This window comes from Heptranchias perlo, chromosome 1 (genome assembly GCF_035084215.1).
Source record: "Heptranchias perlo isolate sHepPer1 chromosome 1, sHepPer1.hap1, whole genome shotgun sequence".
NCBI lineage: Eukaryota > Metazoa > Chordata > Chondrichthyes > Hexanchiformes > Hexanchidae > Heptranchias > Heptranchias perlo.
In genome coordinates, this window is record NC_090325.1 from 197,193,280 (window position 1) to 197,203,454 (window position 10,175).

The 10,175-nt window shown below is 43.6% G+C and overlaps 1 protein-coding gene across 1 annotated transcript in view; it reads right to left on the reverse strand.

The window, feature by feature from the left end:
• Positions 1 to 9,902, reverse strand: part of gne (glucosamine (UDP-N-acetyl)-2-epimerase/N-acetylmannosamine kinase) — a 44,124-nt gene extending 34,222 nt beyond the window's left edge. Inside the window, exons 1-3 of the mRNA XM_067994882.1 lie at positions 9,782 to 9,902; positions 3,307 to 3,506; positions 549 to 1,000 (exon numbers count right to left, since the gene is read on the reverse strand). Of these exons, the coding sequence (XP_067850983.1) occupies positions 549 to 1,000; positions 3,307 to 3,470 (616 nt within the window). The 5' untranslated portion in view covers positions 3,471 to 3,506; positions 9,782 to 9,902. The remainder of the gene's footprint in view (positions 1 to 548; positions 1,001 to 3,306; positions 3,507 to 9,781) is intronic.
• Positions 9,903 to 10,175: the final 273 nt, after the last annotated feature.

Consider the following 10,175-nt stretch of genomic DNA (forward strand, 5'->3'; position numbering starts at 1 on the left):
GGATAGGTGAGATACTGGGACTACTTTCACTGCAGCAGAGAAGGCTAACAGGAGATTTAATATAGGTTTTTAAAATTATGAAGGGTTTTGATGGGGTGAATAGGGAATCAGTATCGAGGGGTTAAAAGCCACTAAGACTGAAGAGGGACATTAGGAGAAATTCTTTTATACAAAGAGCTGCTACAGGGCATGAAATGCTTTGCCAGAGGGAGTAGTTGAGACACAAACCTTTGCATTTTTTAAGGGAAGATGTTGTGAGGATGCGAAAGGTGTTATAAAAATGCAAGTTCTTTCTTTCATTGAGAATAAAGAATAAATAAATCAATTACAAGACTCTACTGAATATTCTATCCATTGGAAAGATTTTAACAGTAATTAATTGTAATTTTAATTTTAATCATTTGTAAAAAGTATTAGAAACATTGGGAAGAATTTTCAGCCCACGATCTCCTTCAATTAATTTTAACGGGATGGGGAGGGCAGAAGACACAGTCTGTAAATAAAGATTAAAACATCAGGTTTTACTCAGCTACTTTTACCAGACTCACTTAGCCATGTCTGCAAAATGCTCAGGTAATCCTTGGTTCCTGCCGTAAGCAATTTGTCATAAGATGGACAGCCAGCTAACAGAATTCGATCATGATCCTCGCACATGGCTATCAAGTGTTGTTCCGCGCTCCGGGTGCAGCACACGTGGTAATGGGCCAGTTTGGTGATGGCGTGTCGGATTGAGTCGTCTATGGTCCCGCTGACCTCGCCCCCTTCAATGTGCAGAATCCGAATATTCATCAATGCAGCGGAGGTTGCAACTGCCAAGGCATCAAACCTATCTCCGTGAACAATCATCACATCTGGCTTCAGACGGTTCAGCACATCTGGCAATTTCACCAAAGCAAGGCCCACTGACTCTACCATGGCTGCTTCATCTTCACCTCTGACTATCGTATGCAAACTTGTGTTGATATCAAAATCATCTTGTTCAATCATTCGATATGTATTCCTGGAAAAAACAAAGAACTCTCATTACCGACACCGTATCAAACTAATTACAAGGTTTTGTTCCTGCCTGTACTGCGTTGGTTTCTAGGGTGAGAGATTCTCGTGAGTGTCAGCTTGGCTCAGTTGCATGTTCAAGCCCCACTCCACGACTGGAGCTCATAATTTAGACTCTCACTCCAATGCAGTACTGAGTCATAGGTGACTTGCTCCCAGGTTCACCTGATTACTCCAGCTCCTTCTCCCGCTCCAGCTCCTTCTCCCGCTCCCATTTCTATATTCAAGGGCTTCCCTTAGTGCTGCACTCCCTCTAGGTTTTTCTGACCGGCCAGAACCTCCCCTTCCATTGAGTGCTCCAGCTCACCACAGCTCCTTTTTCCGCAAGAGACTAACTCACACGCTACTATGACCATAAGCAACCCCATGAGAGGTCCCTTATTTAAGGTTAGAAACAACAAATGCCACAACACTTCCTGAAAGTCATGTTGATAGAAGTGTACCTATCAGGCCAGACTCCTCCATCATCGTCCCTGGGTATGTCCTGACCCACCAGATCGGTGGGCACATGGTCGGAATGGCCCAAGGAGTCCCCAGTGTTGACTCTGGACATCATTAAGTTTCATGGCTTCAGATCAAACAATATCAAGGGAATCTCCTGCTGATTACCACCTTGTACCTCCCCCCACCTCAAGTGATGAATCAGTATTCGTCCATGCTGAATATCACATGAAGGAAGCTCCGAGGGACACAAAGGTACAGACACAATGGGCTGAATGGCCTCCTTCTGCACTGCACCATTCTATGATTCTATGATACAGGGTTTCGTACCCTGGGTGGGGGATTCAATGTACCACCACTAGCCAGACTGGCTGAGTCATGAAGGACATGGTTGCCAGACTGGGCCTGTACTAACTGGTGAGCAAACTAACATGAGGAAGTAATCTACCTGACCTCGTATTCACCAACCTACCTGTCGCAGACACTTTGTCCAGGACAGCACTGGTGGAAGTGACCAAAACACAAGTCTTTGTGAAGGCAATCTCTCATCTCCACCACAATGACATTCTCCACCATGTGAAGTGGGACAGACCAAGGTTGGATCTAGCAACCCATGGGGGCTCATGAGGAGCTGTGAGCCTTTGTATCTCACAACAATCTATAACCTCATGGCTCCTCACATCCTCACTCCGTGATCACTATCAGCCCTGGCTCGATGTGGACAGCAGAGCAGTACCAAGGCATATCTTAGAATGAGGTACAAATCTAGTGTAGCTAAAGAGAACAGGGTAGATATTTGGTAGAGAAAGCAATTGAGGAGTATCGAGATAATCTAGTTTGATACTTTTCGTATTTTGGGAGCAGCTAAATGGGTTGCAATGGTCTCTTCTTGTCCTTTACATTCCCAAGTTTCTTAGCACAAAAAAGGCCAGATACAAAAAGCCCCCTCTACTCTGAGTCACTCAATAAAGCACACACCACTCACCTGCCCAAGTGAAACGGTCCATTTCCTAAACCGTCCATCTTTAAATTCTATCTGAACAAGACTATCAATTCATTGTTACTGAACTGGTAGTTTTATAGAAGGAGTTTGGGATGACCCAAAGGAGCTTCTACAGCTGACAGAGGGGAGACTTTTATCAGTGCAGACTAGTATTCAAACCTTACCTAGAGGTTAAACAAGTGTTCCACTATGCATCACCACTCTCTTGCAGAATTTCAGACCAAGTATAAAAGTACTTTAATCTCATGAACAAAACAAATTTAGGCCATGCCAACTGGTGAAAACGTGGCAGTAATGTGTGTAAAAAGCACTCTTCTTGTAACTTTTGACAGGAGAGAATGATCATAAGAGGCAGACACTATATCAAAGGGAATTGGATAAGAATCTGAGAAGGAAGAATGTAAAAATATCCAGGGAGATGGGATAGGCACAGAAAGCATTGGCTGATGAGCTGTCTCAGGCACCTCAGTGCTGTCATTTCCGTGATTCTAAAGGAAGAGATCACATGATTCACCTCTTAATTGGAGAGCTGCCAGAGAGATTTTTCTGGCTGTGTTGACTACCTATGTAATGTACCAAATTAAAAGAATACAGCCTCTCTCAAGATGCATTATAAAGTACGTATCAACTGATGCTTGTTTTTGCCATTGATAAAAGCTGAATGACTATTTGCTATAGTCCGCGGAATGCAGCACAAGTGTAAGTGTCACATTTGGCTTCAAAGGGATTTTGGTCTCCTTTGATCAACGATGATAATGGTGCTAGTTAAACGTACAGCCACTGCTGAATAAGTTGCAGTCTATACTAACCCATAGTCATCAATTAAATGAGATCCTAAAACCACCACTTTCAGATCAAAGTAATCTGATTGCTCCTTGATGCCAAACATGATGGGAGCGAGCTTGGAATAATCTGCACGGTTACACGTCGCTACGCAGATCCGCAGCTTTTTCTTGTTATTACTTTTATCCATGGTCTCCAGATTTTGAATATGTTTATGGATAAATTCCTGGAAATAAGCAGAAATGAGATTTACTCTTATATAAATCCACTGCACAATGTCAAAAACTATACTGGGTTACGTTTTCTGATCAGCAAAGTTCAAGTACAAATAGTTAGTATTCTTGTACTACATTCGTACAAGCGCTAAACGGGTTAACACTTGCCTTAAAAACAACATAAGTAAATTTAATAAATGTGCATACCTGAACTTTATTGATTGGAGAATATAACCTTATTTTATTATAAGGTTCTAAATATTATAATTCTTTAATGTACCCTTAAACCAACACTAGGAATCGTTATGTAGCACAGTTCCGAAGAAAGAATCAGTGTACAATTGTGTCCATCTAGAACAGATTTCAGGAGGGGGGAGAACGGACAATGGGTGAGGTGAACCCTGCAGCTGCCTGCCTGCAATTCCATCAAATCTCTGCATGTTCACAAGTCTCTCTTTAGATTGCGACACACATTCATGCCTTTTCCAAAATCCAGCTCCTAAGCAGAGAAAATCTACAGAAAAGCTCAATTGATGCTAATGAGAATCAACTAGTTTTACTTACGAACAGACGAATTAAGAGCAGGAGTAGGCCATTCGGCCCCTCGAGCCTGCTCTGCCATTTGATAAGATCATGGCTGATTTGATTGTGACCTCAACCCTACTTGCCCGTCTACCTACTATAACCTTTGACTTCCTTGTTAATCAGGAATCTATCTAACTCAGCCTTAAAACAGTCAATGACCCTGCCTCCACTGCTCTCTGGGCAAGGGAGTTCCAGACTCACGGCCCTCAGAAAAAAAAATTCTCCTCATCTCCGTCTTAAATCTTAACCGTAAACTCGTAACCTTAAGAAGTTTTCGGCAACTAGTTGGAATAAGCTGTAATGAGCCCACTGTGTAGACGACACATGGAACTCACTGACATCTTTTACATCATGTGTTAGCCGTGGCTCAGTGGGTAGCTCTCTCGCCTCTGAGTCAGAAGGTTGTGGGTTTAAGTCCCACTCTAGGGACTTGAGCACATCATCTAGGCTGACACTCCAGTGCAGTACTGAGGGAGTGCTGCACTGTTGGAGGTGCCGTCTTTTGGATGAGACGTTAAACCAAGGCCCCATCTGCCCTCTCAGGTGGATATAAAAGATTCCATGGCACTGTTTTGAAGAAGAGCAGGGGAGTTCTCCGCGGTGTCCTGGCCAATATTTATCCCTCAACCAACATCACTAAAACAGATTATCTGGTCATTATCGCATTGCTGTTTGTGGGACCTTGCTGCGTACAAATTGGCTGCCGTGTTTCCTACATTACAACAGTGACTGCACTTCAAAAGTACTTCATTAAAGCACTTTTTGACATCCTGAGATCATGAAAGATGCTATATAAATGCAAACCTTTCTTTCTTTTTATTGCAGCTAGGCAGCCCCTCAACACATTTTCTGTAAGATGATAAGCAGAATGATTTTGAAAGTTAACCTCTGCAAATCTAGCCTCTTTTTTTAAAAGGAGGGTCTATGATGCAGCAGCAATAAAACTAATTTCTCCTTGATATGTTCATAACTGAATGCAAACACTCGAGGGTGTGTCTACACACCTCTTCCAGATCAAGATGTCTAGATTTGTGTAGGATTCTGATATCATCCATATAAGGATCATCAGCACCTCGCCTTGTTCTGGTGGTTTACTGATTCCCATCTGGCAATCCCTTTTATTTTTTAAAATCCGAAGACTTCCTCCTCGAGTTCCCTGAACAATGAGAAGGACTGTTACTAGAATGGTACCAGGGATGAGGGACTTCAGTTAAAAGGAGAATCATAGAAATTTACAGCACAGAAGGAGGCCATTCGGCCCATCGTGTCTGTGCTGGCCGAAAAAGAGCTCTCCAGCCTAATCCCACTTTCCAGCACTTGGTCCATAACCCTGTGGGTTACGGCACTTCAAGTGCACATCCAAGTACTTTTTAAATGAGTTGAGGGTTTCTGCCTCTCCCACCCTCTCAGGCAGTGAGTTCCAGACCCCACCACCCTCTGGGTGAAAAAAATTCTCCTCAGCTCCCCTCTAATCCTTCTACCAATCACTTTAAAAATCCATGCCACCTGGTTATTGACCTCTCCGCTAAGGGAAATAGGTCCTCCCTATCCATTCTATCTAGGCCCCTCATAATTTTGTACACCTCAATTAAATCACCCCTCAGCCTCCTCTGTTCCAAAGAAAACAACCCCAGCCTATCCAATCTTTCCTCATAGCTAAAATTCTCCAGTCCTGGCAACATCCTCATAAATCTCCTCTGCACCCTCTCTAGTGCAATCACATCTTTTCTGTAATGTGGTGACCAGAACTGTACGCAGTACTCAAGCTGTGGCCTAACCAATGTTTTATACAGTTCTCGAATAATCTCCCTGCTCTTATATTCTATGCCTCAGCTAATAAAGGAAAGTATCACGTATGCCTTCTTAACCACTTTATCTACATGTCCTGCTACCTTCAAAGATCTGTGGACATGCACTCCAAGGTCCCTCTGTTCCTCTACACCTCTCAGTATCTTCCCATTTATTGTGTATTCCCCGTGCCTTGTTTGCCCTCCTCAAATGCATTACCTCACACTTCTCCGGATTGAATTCCATTTGCCACTTTTCTGACCAGACCATTGATATCTTCCTGTAGTCTACCAGCTTTCCTCCTCACTGTCAACCACAAGGCCAATTTTTGTATCATCTGCAAACTTCTTAATCATGCCCCCTACATTTACGTCCAAATCATTAATATATATCACAAAAAGCAAGGGACTTAGGACTGAGCCTTGCGGAACCCCACTGGAAACAGTTTTCCAAGCACAAAAACACCCGTCAATTTTGAATCCAACTTGCCACTTTCCCTTGAATCCCATGGGCTTTTACTTTGCTGACCAATCTGCTATGTGGCACCTTGTCAAAAGCCTTGCTAAAATCCATGTAAACTACATCAAATGCACTACCCTCACCGACCCTCCTTGTTACCGCCTCAAAAAATTCAATAGAGTTAGTCAGGCACGACCTTCCCTTAACAAATCCATGCTGACTGTCCTTGATTAATCAGTGCCTTTTTAAATGACGATTAATACTGTCCCTCAGAATTGTTTCCAATAATTTGCCAAACACCGAGGTTAGACTGACTAAGTCTAACCCGTTCTCCCTTTTTAAACAACGGTACAATGTTAGCAATCCTCCAATCCTCCGGCACCACGCCTGTAACCAGAGAGGTTTGGAAAATGATGGTCAGAGCTTCCGCTATTTCCTCCTTTGCTTCTCTTAACAGCCTGAGATACATTTTATCCGGGCCTGGTGATGTATTTACTTTCAAAGATGATAAACCCCTTAATATTTCTTCTCTCACTATGTTTATCCCATCCAATATTTCACACTCCTCCTCCTTAACTACAGTCTCTGCATCATCCCTCTCTTTTGTAAAGACGGATGCAAAGCATTCATTAAGAACCATAGCAACATCTTCCGCCTCCACACAAGTTACCTTTTTAGTCTCTAATAGGCTCTACTCTTTCCTCAGTTATCCTCTTGCTCTTTATGTATTTATAAAACATCTTTGGGTTTTCCTTGATTTTACTTGCCAATATTTTTTCAAGCCCTCTCTTTGCTTTCCTAATTTCCTTTTTAATTTCACCCCTGCACTTTCTATACTCCACTAGGCTTTCTGCAGTATTGAGCTCTCGGTATCTGACATAAGCTTCCCTTTTTTGCCTTATCCTACCCTGTATGCTCCTTGGCATCCAGGAGGCTCTAGATTTGGCAGCCCCTCCCTTTTTCTTTGTTGGAACATATTTGCTCTGAACCCTCACTATCTCCTCATTGAATGCCTCCCACTGCTCTGACACTGATTTACCTTCAAGTAGCTGTTTCCAGTCCACTTTTGCTAAATCACATCTCAGCTTAGTAAAATTGGCCTTTTCCCAATTGAGAATTTTAACACCTGTTCTATCTTTCTCCTTTTCCATAACTATGCTAAAACTAACTGAATTATGATCACGACCACCAAAATACTCTCCCACTGATACTCCTTCCACCTGCCCAGCTTCATTCCCTAAAACTAAGTCCAGAACTGCCCCCTCTCTTGCTGGCCTTGCTACGTACTGGCTAAAAAAGTTCTCCTGGATGCATTTTAAGAATTCTGTACCCTTCACAGTGTTTATGTCCCAGTTAATATTCGGGTAGTTGAAATCCCCTCCTCTTACTGCCCTATTGTTTTTGTACTTCTCAGGAATTTGCCTATGTATTTGCTCTTCTATATCCTTCTGACCGTTTGGGGGTCTATAGTACATTCCCAGTAGTGTGATTTCCCCATTTTTGTTCTTTAGCTCAACCCATATGGCCTCATTTGATGATCCTTCTTACATATCATCCCTCCTCACAGCGGTAATTGTTTCTCTAACCAATATTGCGACACCCCCTCCTTTTTATCCCCCTCTCTGTCTCATCTGAAAACCCTGTAACCAGGAATGTTGAGCTGCCATTCCTGCCCCTGTTTAAGCCATGTTTCTGTAATAGCTAAGATAGTGTACTTCCACGTGTCTATCTGTGACCTCAGCTCATCTGCCTTATTCACTAGACTCCTTGCATTGAGGTAAATACCATTAAGCACTGCCAAACCCCTTTGTTGTCTAGTTTCTAACCTTTGTTTCCTCTGCCTTCCAAACTCACTTATTAATTTTCTGCCTTCCATTTCCAGCTTTGCTTCTCTTCCTTCTGAATCTACACTCAGGTTCCCATCCCCCGGCCAAGCTAGTTTAAACTCTCCCTCACAGCACTAACAAACTCCCTCGCGAAGATATTGGTCCCGGCCCTGTTGAGGTGCAACCCGTCAGGCTTGTACAGGTCCCACCTCCCCAGAACCGGTCCCAATGCCCCAGGAATCTAAAGCACTCCCTTCTGCACCATTTCTCCAGCCACGCATTCATCTGCACTAACCTCCTATTTCTATATTCACTAGCGCGAGGCACCGGGAATAATCCGGAGATTACCACCTTTGAGGCCCTCCTTATTAATCTCTTTCCTAGCTGCCTAAATTCTGCCTGTAGAACCTCATCAATCTTTCTATCCACCCCGGATCTTCCACTCTCCCACCCCCGATCTCTGTTCCAGTGCTGGATGACGTCTCGCTCTTTCTTTCTCTTCCCCCCCATTCCCTCGCGTTGCAGCTCCTGACGGCAGCCAGCCTGTCAATGAGGCTGGATGCCGGGCGTGAAACCTGGAGAGCACGTTAATCGCCATCAATCACGATGCGATTGCGTCAGAAAAGGTAAGTTTTGTTTATTCGGGTTTGCCACGCGCACCTTCACCCCCCGCTGCCAACCTGCCACCATTTCAAAATTGAGCCCCATGTATTTCATGTTGGATGCTTATAGATGAATTGTGAAAGGACTGGTGATTAAACACACACTCACTACGGTGCTCACACTCACTACGGTGCTCACACTCACTACGGTACTCCTAGTTCCTGTATGTAAGTTAACAGCAAAACTGTTTCTTTCCTTTACATAACATATTTGTATCGTCAAGGCGTGTGAACCTGGTATGCTTCATGATTAAGAGAACCTGTTATTCAAAATACAGTGGGCCGGACCTTGCTGGAGTGGGGCCTCTCGCAGCATGCCCTGTTACTTACACTTCTTTCTGCACCCTTCAGCTCAAAAATGTTTTGCTCTGTAACTTGCTGGAAGTGCGAGCTGATAACGGGACATCTGGGACCTCAGTGAACGACTGGACCAACAGTCTATCTCCTTAACCAGTGAGATTTAAGGATTGAGAAAGAAACAGAGGAACGATGGAGAAGGAAATCGGGTGAATTAAAGTCAAATCAGGTACAGAAAGAGAAATAAAGAAAGGGAAAGAGAGATTGGATTAAGAGAGAGAGAAAAAAAGAGACAGAAAGGAAAAGTAAGAAAGATGGGGGAGTGTCTAGTCCTGATGCTCCAGCCTACATGAGGCATGGGGCAGGCTTGATGGACCAGCTGGTCCTTTCCTGCCCACACTATTGGTGAAAGGATAAGTGACTTAAATTCTAAACAAGTTCAGGTCTCTCGCTTCCCTTGGACAAATGGCAATGGAAACACTAAAAGAAAGACTTGCATTTATATAGCGCCTTTCACAACCTCAGGACGTCCCAAAGTGCCTTACAGCCAATGAAGTACACTGATAACTGCTGCACATCACAAACAAATAAGACAACGTGACAGAAGACTTTAGTGCAGTAGCTTCACATCAAACTAGAAGATTTGGAGCATTATAATCCCTCTGTTACCACAAGGCCCACTCTTGGACAGAATGCTTTCTTTGGAGTGGAAGGCGATCATTCCCACAGCAGCCCTATTTCTTTCTGGTCATCCAGGTGAGGGACGTTGGTCTCCAGATTCAGCACCAATCAGATCTGAAATTAAAATAGAAAATGTAGGTAGTGTCCTTTCTACCAGACATACTGCACTTTCCCACCATATTATTTTCATTTCAAACCTGATCTGCCAGTTTTTGGTATTTTCTATTTCTCCCATTCCTTATTTTTTTGGGGGGCTGCTCTCCTACTCCCTCAGCTGTTCACAAGCACTTTGTTTCTTTTCAAATGAAAAAACAAACAGTCGGAGTCCGTGCAGAGAGCCCCCAACAGTCGGAGTCCGTGCAGGAAACCCCCAACAGTCGGA